The following is an 18,171-nucleotide window of genomic DNA, read 5'->3' on the forward strand; positions in this document are numbered from 1 at the left end:
GGTAAGTATTGCTTTCACATTTTTTATTTCGTTTCAGTAGAAAACAAATTCTTTAAATGCCATCTATATCTAAAGGGAAACTTGTGGAGACTGAATATAGATCAAAGCACAGTATTTTTACTTTTGTTTGTTTTTTCTTTCTTGGATTTTTTTCCCTTTGGGTTTAATTTAATTGGAATAGAAAATCTTACAAGAATGAATGTTGAAAACTATCTTTATATATATTTGGAAAAATTCTATTGAAAAATTAAAAGAAAAGAAAAGAAAGTCCTCAAGGAATTGAAATTTTTTTTTTTATCTTTTTTGGAGATAAGCCTGAGTAAGAACCCAGACTTTTGCTTTTACCAAAGAGGAATAGGAAGACAATTTGAGCTGCTTTGGGGGCAGATTACCCCCAGTGGTACAGAGCATGGCACATAATATATGCTTAATAAATTCTCACTGGCTGGGTAATTCTTCCTCATTCCAATCCTATTATGAAGTATGCAGGAAGGTATTATTATTATTATTATTATTACTTTATGAATAAGGAAACTGAGGTTCATAGGGGTTAAACATCTCACACAGCTAAGAAGTGACAAAAATCAATATTATTCAGATGAATATACAGTTTATTATTGAGGAAATCTGGTCAGACTTGGTCTCTTCTCCCAAAAGAAAGAAGAGGACACCTGCAGCAACAAAGACCATGGATATAATCAGTGGGCACTAAAAGAATTGAACCATCTCATGTGTGCAACTGAGGCTAGTCATGATTGGTGCATTTGAAGGCACTCTCCTGAAACAGTCTGTGAAACAAACTTTAGGATCATCTTTAAGCCATAATGAGTCATGGAGTTTGGGGGGAAATTATATATAACATGTAATAGATGTTCAAATAAAATAATTTTGATATTTCAAGGATGTTTGCTTCAGTGTAAATATCTCTTCAGCTAATAATCAAATAGGACCCCTCTAAATCTTAATAATTTTATTTTCATTAGTTGCTATGGCCAAACCCCCACCTCACTCCTACAAACCTTATCTAAGTGGTCAGTTTTCTAGAGGTGAGCTTCTTAACACTTGACAAGGTTGGTCCTCCAATGGCTGACATATAATTCTTCGCCAGACTTAACAATCCTGGCTCTACATTGGGTTGCCTCTATTTAAATAATAATAATATTCCAGTATTTTGTCACCACTGACATTGACTTCCTGGACATCCATAGGACCCAGTCAAAAGGGATGGATGCATTGACATTAATGTGCTTTTACTCCCTTTCAGATCTTTTAGTTATTATAGAAGACTGGTTGGTCTGTTTGAATAAAAATTATGACTTTATTTGTCAGCCAGCCAATCAGTAGACATTTATTAAGTATCTCCTATCTACCAGGAACTATACCAAGCACTAGAAATACATAGAAATGCAAAACAAAACAAAAAGGGTCTCATAATCTAATAGAGGAGATAATATATAAACAACTATGTACAGATAAAATATCTACATACTGGAGATTATCAGCAGAGGAAAGTCACTGGCATTATTAGGGATTGAGGAAAGATTCTTGAAGAAGGGATGAGGAAGAATGCTGGTTTAGGGAGATATTTAGGTATTGAACCTCAATGTGTAGAAGATGACTGTGTCTTATACAGTGACATTATCTGGAAATTTAGATTTCCCTAATCTTTTTATCCTACTCAGGATTATTTTGTAATGGAATTGAAGGGGAAAAAAACTAATTTGGAATTTTGATTGAAATGAATTTTGACTAGGGGAAGTTGTCAAAATATATGTGGAAGGAAAAATAACCAGTGTGGTATAATTCTAAGCATAAGTGCCTGGAGCTCTTCACCTGTGGAACTGTCCCTGGATAGGGCCTGTCCACAGGCTCCAGATTACCTCTCCCTTTGCCCTTGACCCAGTTCCTACCTTCGGTGACATCAATCTTCACAGCAGACTTTCTGTTGTGCTCCCCGTTGCTAAGACACCAATAGTAACCTGCATCTTGAGGGGTCAGCTGGTTGAGTATAACAATGAAGGTGCCATTCTGTGGCTGGTCCAACAGGACCACTCTTCCCTCATAGGAGTCATTCACCATTCCCCGATTGTCTATCAACTTAGTGCAATGGTTGCTGTTTTCCCATCTGCACCAGTATTTCACGGTGATGTTCTCTTTGGGGTTGTAGTGACAGGTTACTGACACAGAGCCACCAGATGGACCTTTCACCGCCAAAGGAGTCTTTGGGACAGTGGTCTCTGAAAGCAAAACAGAGATCTCGGTATAGTCATAATCTTTCACACCAAGAGTTTTTCTTCCCATGATCTCGGCTGACATTGCTAATGTCCTCTTTCTGTTTCCCCCTCACCAATCCCTAAGCAGAATGAGAATTGTGACAATCACTTCTAGACCCCCTTAGCATAGGATAAAACTAAAGTTTTCTCCAAATGTTAGAGAAGCCAGCATCCACCATGTTAACAAATAACCCGGATGTTTTCTTTTCCCTTCCTCAGCCCATCCTCAGATTTTAGAGGCATTTAAAAGTCACATTAAAATAAGATAAGAATATTTTACAGGAAGCCAGAAAATGAAATTCATATTTTATTTTAATGTGACTTCTGGCTTCCTGTAAAATATTCTTATTATTAAGAAGGAATAACCCTGACTGAAAGAGGTGAGAGACATTAAAATCCATAAAATTAATCAATTTCTCAGAAGCATGCAAGTAAGATAAGCTTACTTTTTCCCCCTCCACCACATACTCATTCTTTCCTATCACTCTTAACCTATATACATATGTATAAGAGAGAGAAGATACAGTCTAGTCTAGGAAGTAGGGAGAGAAATAGGATGGAGTCCACCGGGCCTTGATATGATTTTAGGATTCTCAGATTGGCGCTTTTGATGTTTCTGCCATTGGGGAAAGGGAGAACCCAGACAACCGAAATCACACATAATACACAAAGTCTGTTTCAGCCAGGGACTTTTTCTTTTTTCCCAAATTTCTTACCACAACTGCAAATGAGGAACAAAATAGGAAGACTCAAATTTTGCCTTGATCTCTCCCTTTTCCAATTATTTGTGGAGAGGAAACTAAGCAGGGATATTTGGAAAAAAGAGAGAGGCTTGGAGGCTCCCTGAAGACAGGAACCAAGCCTTCTATGTCTTAGGCTCTGTAAAGTCTAGACCTTGGTGCATGAAAGATTGAGAACAATTATCAATTGTCTGGACTCTTCCACCCCTAATTCTCCTATGTCTCACCTTCAGAGACAAAGAGCTGTAGCATTTGAACTGGCCCTTCTTCAGAAGGTTGACCATCTTTCTGGGCTCCACACTGGTACAGACCTGCATCTTCTTTCCTCACTTGCATAATCATGATGCTGAAGGACCTATCCTCATTTGTAGAGGTAAGTAGGATTCTTCCATGCGTGGCATTATTTACAAATCCCTTGCTGTTGATGACCAGGTCACATGTCTTGTCTGCCCTCATCCGGCACAGAAACTTAGGCACACTTACCACTGTGCTTCCCAGGTTACAGTTCAGAGTCACTGACCCTCTTTGCTCAGCATAGACCAGTTCAGGCTCAGGTTCCAGCAACTTTAACTCAACACTCTTCCGGAATCCAGTGACTGTCTCCTCCCCAACCCCACAGATATATGTTCCAACATCTCGCCTCTTGATCTGGCTGATGATGACCACAAAGACCTTACTGCTGGTACCACTGATCTTGAAGCGGACTCTTTCTTTGTAATCAGAGCCCTTTTGATCTAGAGAATCAATAACCAGTGCACAGCTTTCACCATCCTTCTTGCATAAAAATTTCCTGTCCTGTATGTTCTCTTCCTGGAAAGGGCAGTTGATGGTAACTGTTTTGTTCACTTCAGTGACGATGACATCAGGGAGATTAGGATCTATAGGACAGAATTGGGTAGGGGTAGAAAGGAATGAGGAGAGCATATGTCTAATCAAATTTTGATACAATCCCTTACCGTCCTCTCAAATAATTGTGGAATTTGAGCTAATAGAAAAAACTTTTGAGAACATTTGGTTCAACTCTTGTTCAAAGCATTACTCCTCTCTACCACATTTCCAATATACCTATAGTTAGGGACCTTCAGTGACTGAGAACTTCATTTTCTCCCCATCTATGGATTCTTTCTCTGTACTGCTCCCTAAAAAAATCAAAGAAACATACTGAGAGCTTTGGTTTAGTTATTTTTTCAGTCATGTCTGACTCTTTGTTTCCCTGTTTGGAGTTTTCTTGGCAAAGATACTGAAATGGTTTGCAGCTCATTTTACAGATGAGGAAACTGAGGCAAATAGGATTAAGTAAGTTCACTAGAGCCACACAACTAAATAAATGTCTCAGACCAGATTTGAACTTGGGAAAATGAGCCTTTCTGAGTCCATGTCTAGCACTTTATTCACTGTACTGCTTAATTGCCTGTACTGGGGGCTTACCTGTCCTCATAAAGCTTTTATCTCAGGGTAGCTAGATGGCACAGTGGATAGAGCACCAGCCCTTGAATCAGCAGGGCATGAGTTCAAATCCTGATCCAGACACTTAATACTTACTAGGTATGTGATTCTGGGCATTTAATCCCAATTGCCTTGTAGAGAAAGAAAAGAAAAGCTTTCACCTGATCTTTCCATTGCCTCAACCTATTGTTTTATATATCTTTTACAAAAAGTCATCTTCAGTTATTAATTCAACTTTGTCCCCATCCATTTACACTTTGATCTCTAGCAGTCTGTCTTCTGATCCCAACATTCTCTAGAAACTGCTCCATCTCACCTCTGCTAAGGTATTTAGAATAGAAAGGTCCTAAGAGGCATGCTTTGAACCCCTGCTCCTTATTTTATAGATAAAGAGCCTGAGGGTCATAAAGGCAAAGTGAGTTGCCAAAGTCATCCTGCTAATAACTGGTAAAATAGAAATTCTAATCCAGCCCTTTGATTCTTGCCCCAGTATTCTGTTTTCTACACTAAAAGTACTTGTACAATTGAACTTTGAGCCTATGTGGAGAATATTTGTATTTATCAGTATTAAATTTCATCTTATTAGCTTCAACAACTATTCTTGTTTGTTGTTTGTTGAAATTGGGGGTGGAAGGTTGTGGTGGGAGGGGGAACTCTCTCTCAACATACTATTCCTCTCAGGTTCATGTCACCCATAAATTTAATTAATACACAGTTGGGAGGAATAATATAACCTACTCTGGATCACACTGTCACCAGGATCATACTAGAAAATTGTTTGCAGAAAGGGCAGATTCCAAGCCAGATTCTAAAATAGGTAAAGTTTGTCTTTGAGTCACCTGTAAACCCTCTTTCAGCTCCCTTACCTCATCAGACACCTTATAATATCCTCAGCCTGTCCAACACCCTTCATTTGAGCATTCCAGCTTGACCTGCTTTCTATAGCAATGCTCCAATCTCCAGACATACCCTTTTCTGTCTTTCCTCTCCCCCATTGCAGCCCAAAATGTCCTTTTCTATATCCTATCTTTCACCACTTTGAATTCTAGTAGGGGACCAATACACATTAATGGATGACAGGATGAGATATGTGACATGTGAATTCTACAGTTGCCTTCTGGACACATAAGATCTAAAACCAAAGGGAAATTAAATAGCAAAAATATTAATGCCTTCCTCAAAGTCCCACAGACAACTAGAATGGAAATTCATATGGTTACTGTGGTTTCAGATTTATAAAGTTCTTAGTTCACAACACTCCTGTGAAGTAAGTGATATAAATGTTCTCATCCTCTCTTTATAGATGAAGTTACCAAATCTTTAAGAAATTAAAACCTGCACAGTATGATCCTTTGATTAAAGTAACGTGTTTTCCCATTATTCCATGATGCCTCTCTAAGACAAGAACAAGGCTCATGTTCCTCTGACATTCTTAGTTATGGTGACCTTGGGAAATACAATGAAGAAGAAGCAAGAAGGAGAGGTATATTATGCCAAATTATCTTAGGTCACTGAAACTTGTACAGTAATCTCATAGTCTTGAAAGGAAACTAGAAAGGCTTTCTTTTGTATCCCTATGTGTTCAGGCAGGATCACACTTGACCCACCCCCCTTATCTTCTTTTTAAAAAATCTCTTAGAAGATTTCATAGCTATCCCAGGAAAGACATCCATGAGAGTGTTTTATATATTGCTTTCTCTGGAAATTACTTGTTTTTCACCTAAATCTGTGCTATTGCAACCTAAATTAGTTCATCCAGTCCTGTGCCCCAGAAGCAGAAGAAATCTCGGTGCTTACCCTGTCCCACCTTCAACGTGATGTCAAAGGACAGGCCTCGACTACTTATGCCCACACCACACTTGTAGAGCCCGCTGTCTTCCTCCACCAGCTGCGAAATCTCTATTAAAAAGGAGCTATTCCTTGGGAAATTGGTAATATTGGCTCTCCCCATATATTTCTCTGAGACAAAGCCATTTGTAGAGACTACGGTTTCACAGAAGCCCCTTCGATTCTGAATACAAAAATATTTGCGGTCATGGCGATTGACTGAGGTAGATGGGTAGAAGCACTGGATGGAGACGGACCCGCCTGGCACACTTGTCACCTCTTTTGGGCCAAATATGGGACTTTTCATAGAAACCACTGTGGAGCAAAAAAGGAGAGAAATATGTTGAGAATTATAGAAAGTGAAGTCTAGGTGTGATAGCAAACAAACATCAGGGATGAAACCAGCCTCTCTTCCAGGTGAATAAGAAGCAAGCTCTAATTTTTCATAGTTATATAACTAACTACTTCTATCAGCCTACCCCCGTGCAAAATGACTCGCTAATAACAATTAACAAAATAAGTACTAGTACCCTTTGGATGTATTGTTTTAGCTTTCATAGCACTCCATTCTTGATTATTTTATTTCATCCTTAGAAAATCATTGTCTGCTGGATAAAGCAGGTTATTCCTATTTCACAGATGACAAAAATGAGAATCATGGAGAACAAATAACTAATCCATGATTACAAAGGTGGTGGAATTGGGACCTTTGCCTTTTTGAGACAGCTTAAATACTACTTTCTAAGGAAACCTTCCTTTGTTTTTAAATTTTATTGAATTTTATTTTCAGTTCCAAATTCTCTCTCTCTCCCTCCACCTTCTTTCCTTCCCATTGAGAAGGCAAGAAATAGGATATTCATTACATGTGTTAATTTATACAAAACATATTTCCACCTTAGCTTATAAGAAACCCTTTCAGCATTTGCCAAGTACTTGATTCCCGGACTCCCAAATTATTTTGATTTAACTACTTTGTATTTAATCCATCCACATTTGTATATCTATGTGCTCACTCCCCTGACAGAATATAACTTTCCTAAGAACTGAAATTGTTTCATTTTCTCTCTTTGTGTTACCAGTACCACCTCAGTGCCTAGCACAAAGTACTTAATAAATCCATGTTAATTGACTACAGGAAAGCTTAGTCTCCCGATGTCCAGCTAAGATTCTTCACTAGATCCTGTGACTTTGAAACTGGTTAGTTCTGGTTCCTGAGTTCCCTGCTCTGAAGCCCCACTGCCATTCCCAGCCCCTCCATTATATTCCCTCTCTATCCCCCCCAAAAAAAACCTTTTTAGTTTCCATTAATTCTTATGCATGCAAAGTCTGTTCTAGGTATGGCCTTTATTTTAGAAGGAGAGGATAAAAGTGTCTTCCCTGTGTCTTTCCAGTATGACCAATCAGTGATGTTTACATGACGTTTGACAAAGACTTGGGAAAGTATCTTCTTTCAAGGATAGGTAACTGTACCCAGGACATGGGTTTTTCCCATACTCACCAGGGAGGAGAGCAAGCAGGCAGGCTAGGAAGAAAGCCATCGCAGCTGCTACTGAGATTTCACTTCTGATCTGAGAACCTGGAAGACAATTGTTCCAAGAATAAGAAATGCCCATGGCTCTAGAGATCTTTGCTGGTGGGAATGAGGATTTGAGGAGATGTCAGGGGTGTTGCTGTGGTGACATCCTTATTTCCTCCCAGAACCTCCACTTAATGGAGGGAATTCTCAGAACTGGAATTGCTTCATTCCCTTCCCCTCTGCCTTTTTTTTTTTCTTTTTCTTTTTTCTTTTCTTTTTTTTTTTTTTAATATTGTCTCTCCTCATTAGATTGTAAGCTCGTTGAGGGCAAGAATTATCTTTTTTTTTATTATTTGTATCCCCAGATCTTATGGCACATAGTAGGTGCTGAATGTTGACTGACTGCTACAAATAACTTCCGATTTTGGTAGAACTTTTTTTTTCTTGGAAAAGGTCTCAAATCACTTTATTTAACATGTTGGGTTACTGTTTAATTATTTTGATTTTTATTGTTCAGTCATGCTGAGCATTTCATGACCCCATTTGGGGTTTTCCTGGCAGGCAAAATTACTGGAGTGACCTTTGGGTCAGTCTGCCATGGTACTCTGCCTCAAGGAGTCTTTCTCCTTACCCCTCCCCCATGCCATATAGTGTTTCTCCTAACCTCACCATGCCTTATCGAGACTCTCCTATCAGACCCCACTTCTCCTTGTAGCTAAAAAACTCCTTTAGGGTCTTAAATCCCTTTTAGGATTTAGTCCACCTGCTAAGGGCATACTCCAGTCTCATGGGGTGTTTTCTTTCTCCTGGCTAACTTCAAGTTCCACTAGGGAATTTGCTTTTTCCATCATTTATTGTACCCTTTTTCTTGCTATGAGCTCTCCCACCCTATTTCATATTCATTTCTGATGTTTACTGGATATCTTCATTTTGTCTATAATCTTGTCTCCTAAATAAATCTACCTTTTGCCAAAAAAAAAAAAAATTACTGGAGTGTTTTGTCATTTCCTTCTCTAGCTCCTTTTACAGATGAGGAAACTGAGACAAAGTTAAGTGACTCGGCCAAGATTATACAGCTAGCATGTGTTTGTGACCAGATTTGAACTGCAGTCTCTGACTCCAGAACCTGCATTCCATCTACTCTGCCATCTGACTGCCTGAATTATATGGATATCCCTCATAAGTCCTATTCTGAAGACTCTTGAGTCTATCTCTACAGTGTCTCTCAGATCTATTTTCTTCTCTCCCTTGGCACAGCCATATTCCTATTCAAAGTTTCATCACCTTTAACCTGTAGTAGATAGTTGGTCTCTTTGCCTCCACATTTCTCTCTTCATACTAACCTACATATAGTTTCCAAAATGATAGTATTCCATTCTCCTGCTCAAGATGTTTCAGTGTCTGTTGTCTCTAAGACATCTGGTATTTAAAGCTTTTCATAATCTGGACCCAACCAATGTTGTCAGAAACTTTCAATTATTCTCCTCACCCCCTCAAGTATTCTCTATTCCAGGGAGACTGGAATGGAGCACTGGCTGTTGTCCATATGTGAAGTTTAACTCCAACACCTTGTCTTGGTACTGTCTACTACATATGAAGTGTTTTATTTCTCTCTTTCTGAATGAGACCTTTCCAGATTGTCCCAATTGTTAGTATTTCCCCCAAATGATTTTGTATTTATTATATATATATGTTATATATATATATATATTGGCTTTATTGATATATACATAGTTTTCCCCTAATAGAATTTAAGGCCCTTGAGGATGGGATATGTTCATTTTGCCCCCTCCCCCCCCATTGTATCATTAGCACTTAGCATAATGGCTGGGATATGTTGTTATTGTTCAGTTATTTTTCACTTGTGTCTGACTCTACATGATTCCACTTGGGGTTTTCTTAGTAAAGATACTGGAGTGATTTTCCATTTCCTTCTCCAGTTCATTTTGCAGATTAGGAAATCAAGGTAAACAGTTAAATGACTTGTCCAGAGTCGTATAGCTACTAGTGTCAGATTTGAACTCCGTTGTTTCTGACTCTAGGCTTAATGCCCCATCCATTGTCCCATTTAATTGCCTTGGCTAGCACATAGTAGGCAACTAATAGATGCTTTGGGAATGGAATTGACCTGAGTCAATTTTCCAGGTAGAGTTTGAGGTCACTCATAGTTTAGAGATGGGTGATATCTTCCTAATCAGAGAATCAACCTAGCTAAAAGCAGAACCTCAGCAGCAGCACATTGGCCACAAGGGAATGAATCATTTTGGCCAGAGCAAATCATGAAGATGTCTGTTGACTAAAGTTGGGATGGATGCTGGTTGTATAGGTGAAGGGGGTGCCTATATCAATGAAATCATAGCTCTCTGTAAGTAATGAAGTATTCTGTATGATTGTCTTCTGTCTTCCTAACTCTGGCAAAGGCATGATATGATGGAAAGAGTGTAGGTTCTGAGGCAAGGAATCTGGGTTCAAATCTCACCTTTGTCACTCAATTGCTTTGGATGAATTTCTTGGAATACCTTGTGAGTAAAATATAGAAATAGGACTACATGGCCCCTAAAAAAAACTTCTTGTTTTAAATCTCTGGCACCTTAAGTGCTTTGAGGGTAAAAACTGTGTGTGTCTTATGTTCCTCTTAAGTCCCCAAAGTGTGTAGTCCAATGCTAAGCACCCTATAAAAGTAATCTTGACTTGTTTTTCTAAAAATCCTCTGGGGATACAAAATTAACTGAAGCATAGAATCAAATAGGTGATGAGATTGATTAATCTTGACTAAAACAATCTTTAGACAATGGATATATCAGCCATCACTTGACTCCCGTTCAAAGCTTTCTTAATCTGGTAAGAGTATGCTGAGCTGGTGCTCTGAGGGTCCATTTTGAAATACCCCAGAGTCACATATGCACAACCATTATCCAAGTAGAACTTTGGTAGAAGACAATGAACAGTTTACCTTTATATATCACTTTAAGACTTACAACCCTATAAGATAAAACAAGTATCATCACCCCTATTTTACGGGAAAGGAAACAAATTCAGAGATTAAATAGTTTATTCAGGATCCCACCACTAGGAAGTGCTAGTTCCTATCTGTTGACTTGACTCATTTTAAAGAGAAAAAAAATCAAGACCCAGAGGCCTTAAGTAATTTACTGAAAGTAAGAGACAACATGAAGGTAGGAAAAGAAACTATAAGATGGAATATAAAATGTGGATGCTGCCATAGGCTTATTTATTGAGGCAACATGAAGAGAAGGGAATAAATAACAGCATGGGTCACATAGTAGGGGCTATATAAGCACTATGCTCTTTCTCCTCTTATCAGTTCATTTGATCCTCACATTATCTCTTAGAAATAGGTTCTCGTATTCTCCTTATTTTGCAATTGAAGAAACTGAGGCAGAGATTAAGTGACTTGTCTAAAGTCACACAGCTAGTAAGTGCTTGAAGCCAGACATAAACTTAGCTCATCCTGATTTTAAACACTAAGCTGTTTCCTCAGCCATGGTATAATGGAAAGCCTTCTGGATTTTGAATGAGAGGAGCCGGACTCAAATACCAGCCCAGAAGTGATTTTTACATTCCTTGGCCTCAACTTCCTTATTTGTAAAATGATCAGATTGACTTAGATAACCTCCAATTAGGGTCTCTTCCTGTTCTATATCTATGAGCTTCTCCTCCATAGATGGTTCAAGGTTCAGATACATGAAACTAGAAACCCTTACTATTTGATGGAATGGAAAAGGGAAAAAGGGAGTGGAGAATAAGATTTCAAGCCCATTTCAAGTCCCCTCCTCTTCCTTTAGCTTCAGATCCCAATCTAGAAGAGTAAGGAAGGACTTTTCTCAGGGGACTTTGCTTGGACTTGCATTGGAAACTGGTTTGTAAGGGAAAAAAATGTTAGAGGAAAAATTAGGTTGTGAAGGAGTAAGAAGATCTAGCTTACCTTCAATTTGGGGTGTCCTATGAAGATAAAGAGGTTGCCAAATTATTGGTAAGAAAGGGAGAGGAAGGGAGGGCCCCACACCAGAGGTAAACAGTCCCCTTGGCATTGTCTACTGGCTTCTTTAATATGAGGAGTCTTTTCCGGTCCTCCTAAAGGCTAAGCCTGGCCACCAATAAATAGAATTGTTACTAATCTTAATTTTTTTTCTTTTGGGGATTTCCCATCAAGGAAGCATTTTATTTCCTTGTTAAGATAAAGACCTTCTTTTTCTTGAAAAGGAGAGGAAAAACAAATGGGGTTGTGGAATGGCTCTTTTGGACACTAATTGCACCAGTTAATTGGTCCCAAACTCTTTGCACTCGGGCAATGATTAACTCATTGACTTCAACAAGGGAGAGGTGGGTGGAGTGAGATTTACCCAATACTGGGAATTCTGGGAATGAGACTATTTTTTTTTTTTATCTAGAAGAACCAGGACAGATCTATCTGATTCCCCTTTCTCTATTTGGTGGAACCTACAGCCTTTTCCCCCTCCTAGTTTGGAGATCAGCACCTACCAGGGAAAATGGTTTTGGTGAAGAGTTGGAGGAGGGAGAGCTGATTACAAAACAGCTCAATGAAGGCATCATTGTAGTTGAAGGGTGAACCAGAATACTTTATAGATTGTAAATCTGATATGATTTTCCCCATGCTCTCCACATTTTAAATCATTCTTCTAATATTCCAACAAGACAGAGATTGGAGTACTGAATAATTATTATAGGATGGGAGCAGAGAGAGGACTGAGTCACAGAGGTTCAGGATCTCTCCTGGGCTTATACAGTTTGGATCCATCAAATCAACAAGCATTTATTAAGTGCTTACAATCTGCACAAAATATTGAGGTAATTCTGTGTGCTTTGGGGCTTACACATTATATTTTGCTGGTGACAGGGAGCTTGATGCAGACATCTTGTCTCCTCTGATAGAATGTATGATCCTTAAGGACAGGGATTGTTTTTGTTTTTATCTTTGAATCCCTGGAGGCATCTAATAAATACTTGTATATTGATTGACTTAATAGCTGGAAGGACAAGTGAGTTGGAATGAAAAAACTCAGCAAAGATTGTTGACTTAAAACAAACATCCTTCTTAGTTGTGGACAAAGGACAGGTTCTGTTCTGTAGCCTCAGACTCTGTGAGTTTAGGGAGCCATTTTTAGATTCCATACCAGTATTCATGGTCTGACAAAAGCTTTTTTATTCATTTGTGGATAGTAAGGAAGGTTTGAAATCAGGAATGAGCTACAATCTGGATTTGGATTCAGTAGTCTCTCTAAGAGTGACATGAGGGAGATTAAGGAAATTTGTATATGAGTCTATAAAGTCCTTTTTCTGGAATCTCAATAGGTTTTCAGGAAATAGAATATGGTGGGTGGAGGAGGGAGGTAAGGTCAGGTGAGAACAGCTCCTCAGTGAGCTGGAACCAGGCCTGCCACTACTATCACAGGAACAAAAAATTAGCCTTTGGGTGACCTTCTCCTGCACAGGAATCAAAAGAGCCCCTTGGATTTCCATACAAACTTTTTTTTTTTTTTTTTTTTTAATACAGAGGCTCAAAAGCATACCTCTTGAATGTGGCCAAGCTGGGACTCAAACTTGGGTCTTTTGATGAAAAATAGCACTTTTCTACTATGCCCACTATGTGATCCTAGCAACTCCCTTGACTTCTTACTCTCTAAGAATTTAAGTGACAACTGGGATGGTGAGCTGTATTGCTAGTGAAAGTTTCTACCCTTAGGTCTTCCTTTGCATACCTCCAGAGAAAAGAGAAAGAAAGGAAAGGTAATAAACATTTTTATAGCACCAACTTGGATTGTGCTTTACACTAAGTTAACTGCTTTACAAATATTATCTCATTTGTTTCTTCAAGGTAGGTACTGTGATACCATCCCATTTTATAGAGAAGAAACTGAGATAAACAGGTTAAGTGATTTGTCAGAGATCATAATTAGTAAATATCTGAGACTGGACTTGAATTTAGGTCCTCCTGACTCCAGGCCTGGACCTTTATCTACTACTGTGCCACCAGCTTGTTTTAGTATGTAAAACTACATTACTATATGATTATATATATTATGCAGATATGTGGATATAGTATGTATGTGTGCCTATATGTACACACTTATAAGTTTATGTGAATATATGCATATACGTGTGTGTATGTGTGTATAGAGAAAGACAAAGACAGGAACAGAGAGAAACAGAGATAGGCAGAGAGACTCTCTTTGAGAGTAGAGTTTGTTTAATCTTTCTATGTACCCCTAATACCTGGCTTGATGCAGACTACAGTAGTTGCTTAATAAATGCTTATTGATGAATTGATTATATATAAAGTACTTTATGGTTGCAAAGTGTTTTGCATACTTGGACTCATTTCTATTTACACATTTTGTCCCAGGAGGGCATAGGGTAGAAAAATTGTGAATCTGAGGATAAGGCTCAAATTCTGCCTCAATCATTTTCCCCATGTCCCATGCTGCCTTTTTCAATATGGAATTTAACCTGTATGAGTCCCAGCCCCAGAGGAAGAATCAGCCCCTCCTGGCCCTTCTTTACACAATAGCTCTTAGAAAACCAGCCGAGAAGAGCAGAAGGGACGTTGGAGAAGGTCTAACCCAGTGGCCTAATTTTTTAGATAGTTAGGCTGCTTTATCAAGGAGGGAAAGTGGCTTATCTACAGTCATACAGCAATTTAATGGCTGCACCAGGTCCAAGCCACCCTTCCTCTTGGCTAATATGAACTTTTAAAGTAGTTAGGAGGATGTTTGCGGTTGCAGGGCTCATAGATTTGGTCATGAATATTGGCCTCCAAAGCATAAATCTAATTTTCCCTCTTCCCTGTTAGATACTGAAAGAGGAACAAAAGGCTATTTTTGATGAATCCGCCTCCACCCCACAAGGATAAAGTGCCTCTGCTTTGCCAATCCTGGCTTTGATCAGGGTGAGCTAAAGAAGAAGGCAAGAATCATGTGTATTTGGGGAAAATTAGGAGGAAAATCAGAGATTAGGAAGAGGATGAATCACAGAATTATAGATAGGAGAGACCACAGAATCTCATTTTTTATTTCTAAAATGACTATTACTCTTACTGTTTATACTCATATCCTCATTGCTGGAGGAGGGAAGAAAAAAAACCCAATTATGTAGCACCTACTATTTGCCAGGCACTGTATTAAGAGCTTTGCAAATATTATCTCATTGATAATTGCAACAATCTTGGCACATAAATGCAATTATAGTCCTCATTTTATAGTTGAGGAAACTGAAGCAGACAGAAGCTAGATGATGTGTCCAGAATCACCCAGCTGGATTTGAACGCAGATCTTCCTGACTCAAGGCTCAGCGTTTTACCTGATGTGCTATCTACAAGTTTAAAAAATGTTTGTTGGTTCTTTGGCTAATACAGATGAAGAAATTACAATCCACAAAAGTAATTTGCCAAAAGTCATTTAAGAAGCAATGTGTTAAAAAGTGTGCTAGATTTGGAGTCAGAAGACCTGGCTTGATAATTCTTATAATCTCTCTGGATCCCAATCTAGTTCTAGACCTAAAATCTCGACAACCTCTAAGGTCTTCTCCAGTTCTGGTATTTAAATTTGAGTAGCAAAACTAGACTAGAACTAGTCTATTATTTATTAGTCTAAAGCTCACTCTTCTTTACTCCACCTGCTTCTCATGGAAAATAAAATGTGATCAGTGACTTAAAGTCCTGAATGATGCCTTTATCTAATGTGGAAGTGACCCAAAGCTAGGAGGCAGAGTTAACACAATGGATGACAAAGTCAGTTCTGAAAAGATATTGACAGACTGGAGAATGGGTTGAATTGAATAAGATGAAATTTAAAAGGAGAAAAAGTAAGATCTTTCATTTGAGGTTTTTGTTTTGTTTTGTTTTGTTTTGTTTTTAATCAAGGACAGTAGACAGTAGAGTCCTTAGACAGCAGGGGTTCTGAAAAAGTTCTGGAGGTTTTAATGGATTTCAAGCTCAATAGGAATCAATGATAGCTAATTTGTTCTTGGGCTGAATTTCAGAGAGGTATCATTTTCAGTAATAAGAAGGTAACTGCCACATTATCTATGTTTTACTTATCTGTAATATTTTGTTCAGCTTTGGGTGCTATAATTTAAGATGGACATTTATAAACCGGGGGGAATACAGAAGGGTCTACCCAGATTGAAAAGCCTAGAAAGGAATTGGTAGTTCTTATCTTAGAGGAGAGAAAGTTCAGGAGGCACATAATAGCTGTCAAAGTAGCTGAGGGACTGGCATATGAAAAAGGGATTAGTTTTATTTTGGCTCCAGAGGCTATAATCAGGAGCAATCAGTGGAAGTGGCAAAGATTCAAATTTAAGCTTGACATCTAGAAAAACTCTCAAGTAATTAGAGCTATTGAGCTATATCTAGAGCTATATCTCTCCTTGGAAATCTGGAGCAATCACTGGATGGCTCCCTGTTGGGTATGTCATGTTGGAAATTCCTTTACTATATGAATTGGATTAGGTAAAAGGTGAAGTCATTTCTGTCTCACAAATGTCATGCTTCTAATTGAGAGAAAATCTCATTTGAGAAGTTAGAGAGACTTGGCATCTGGCTCCCTCAGATCTACACCGTAGGAAGAATGACATTAGAGGGTTGCTACTATAATACTTTGATTTGATTTACTACTCTAAGCATTCATAAACAGTGCAATGATCAGAGTTATAACTAGGAATTCACATGGAACAATTTCACTTAAATATGGATTGGAAGGTAGTCACCTGAAATTCAAGGCTGTGGGAGCCACCTTAGCTAGAACATACTTATTTCATTATTACAGAGACATGGCATATGTTCCCAGGTCCAGAAGCTACATAATGAAAAATAGGTTAACTATTCCAACCTGGAAATTGAGACCTCTTTCCCTCCTCTTCTTTCTTCCTGGCTCCATCTCTGCTCAGGTACTCTTGACAGAAGATGGGGTAGCCCATTCCCCTAGAAAACTGGATTCAGATTTCCATGACACAACTAACAACTCCTGACCCTTGATTTCCCCCCCCCCCCTAAAAAAACTTAGGAGGTAGCAGTGGCTATAATGGTAGGAAAAGACAGTCTCTGGAAGGTTTGAGACAGCAACAGGACCAACCACAAAGGCATAGGAACAACTGACCAGAGGACCAGAAAAGAAAGGAAATGCCCCTCTCAAATATTGGTACCTTAGAGACAATCTCCAATTATTCCACCCTAGTTTTAATTTTACTGAAGGGAGACCTTAGTTGAGCAACTTTTCCTTAATGACAGTGATACAGAGATTCAGCCTCCCTCTACCTTTAAGAGTAACCTGGTATATTGGAAAGAGTAGATCTGCCACTAAATAGTTCAAAGTGCTAACGTGAACAGCTGGTTCAGCACCTAACTTAAAACTGATAAGGCATTATCATTGACTCTTTTCACATGGATATTGAGTGACACAGTCCAGTTCAAATACAGCTAGTTGTATGTGTGTGTGTAGTGAGATTCAGGAGGCAAATATTAGAGCCTAGATTTTTTGTTACTGCTCTTTCTACTGTATTTATTTCCAGAAAAGAGAAGATGAAGGAAAGAGGAAGAAAAAGAGGGGGAGGATGGAGAAGAGTAATACTTAACCTAAACTTCCCCCATTCCTCCCTCCTTCCCCAACCTTTGCCTCTAGACATGGCCATGTGAAGTCCCCCTTCAGGGTTGAGAGAACCCAGAACTTCCCTTGTCAAGAGAGAAAGGTGACCTCTAAAAGGTCTGTATAAACTGAGGTCTGAGCCAGTCAGACCAAACTAGAAACAGTTGTGGCTCAGGAAATCCAACAAAAACAAAAACAGGACCTCTGGCAGCAAAAGGGACTGGCCAGATCCAAGCCAACCTGGAAACTGAGACCTCTTTCCCTCCTCTTCTTTCTCCCTGGCTCCATTTTTTTACTTTCTGGAACCTCAGAACTGTTAGGATGTGAATACTTCTATCCAGTTCACCCTCTTCTTTCTCCCTTGCTTACAATGAGACAGACAGAGAGGCCAAAGCCCCAGGTTGGGCTGGCTTCTGCTGGTCCCCTTTCCTACTTAGTGTCTTGCTTCTTTGCATGTGGTGGCAGCAGTAGAGTTGAATGTGGCCAGTCCTTCATTCTCCCTGTGAGCCCAAGGCGAACCATGTGTGGTATGCAATTTGCCCTCTGTGTCCTCTGGTGGGGAAAGGTATGAGACAGTCAGTAATTTCAACTTAATTCAATTCAACACACTTTTAAAAAAAGGATTTACAAGTCAAAGACCAACAATAATCCAATCTCTTGTCTTTAAGGACCTGCCCTCTCTGAGAAGCAAGCATGCTACCTTCTTCTACAAAGGGGATGTCTGACCCTCAGAAAAAAACAAACAAACA

General features: G+C 39.0%; 1 protein-coding gene across 4 annotated transcripts in view; it reads right to left on the bottom strand.

Annotated features, from left to right (window-relative positions):
* PIGR (polymeric immunoglobulin receptor) overlaps nucleotides 1–18,171 on the bottom strand; it is a 28,470-nt gene that overhangs the window by 8,617 nt on the left and 1,682 nt on the right. For 2 of the 4 annotated variants that reach the window (XM_074309015.1, XM_074309014.1), the window contains exons 2-5: nucleotides 7,785–7,862; nucleotides 6,257–6,601; nucleotides 3,241–3,891; nucleotides 1,911–2,237 (exon numbers count right to left, since the gene is read on the bottom strand). In XM_074309015.1, coding sequence (XP_074165116.1) covers nucleotides 1,911–2,237; nucleotides 3,241–3,891; nucleotides 6,257–6,601; nucleotides 7,785–7,824 — 1,363 coding nt within the window. In that variant the 5' untranslated portion in view covers nucleotides 7,825–7,862. Of the gene's footprint in view, nucleotides 1–1,910; nucleotides 2,238–3,240; nucleotides 3,892–6,256; nucleotides 6,653–7,756; nucleotides 7,863–11,748; nucleotides 11,918–18,171 lie in introns of those variants that run through there. The other 2 variants (XM_074309011.1, XM_074309013.1) reach the window with 2 other exon arrangements.

Source organism: Sminthopsis crassicaudata, chromosome 4 (assembly GCF_048593235.1).
Source record: "Sminthopsis crassicaudata isolate SCR6 chromosome 4, ASM4859323v1, whole genome shotgun sequence".
NCBI lineage: Eukaryota > Metazoa > Chordata > Mammalia > Dasyuromorphia > Dasyuridae > Sminthopsis > Sminthopsis crassicaudata.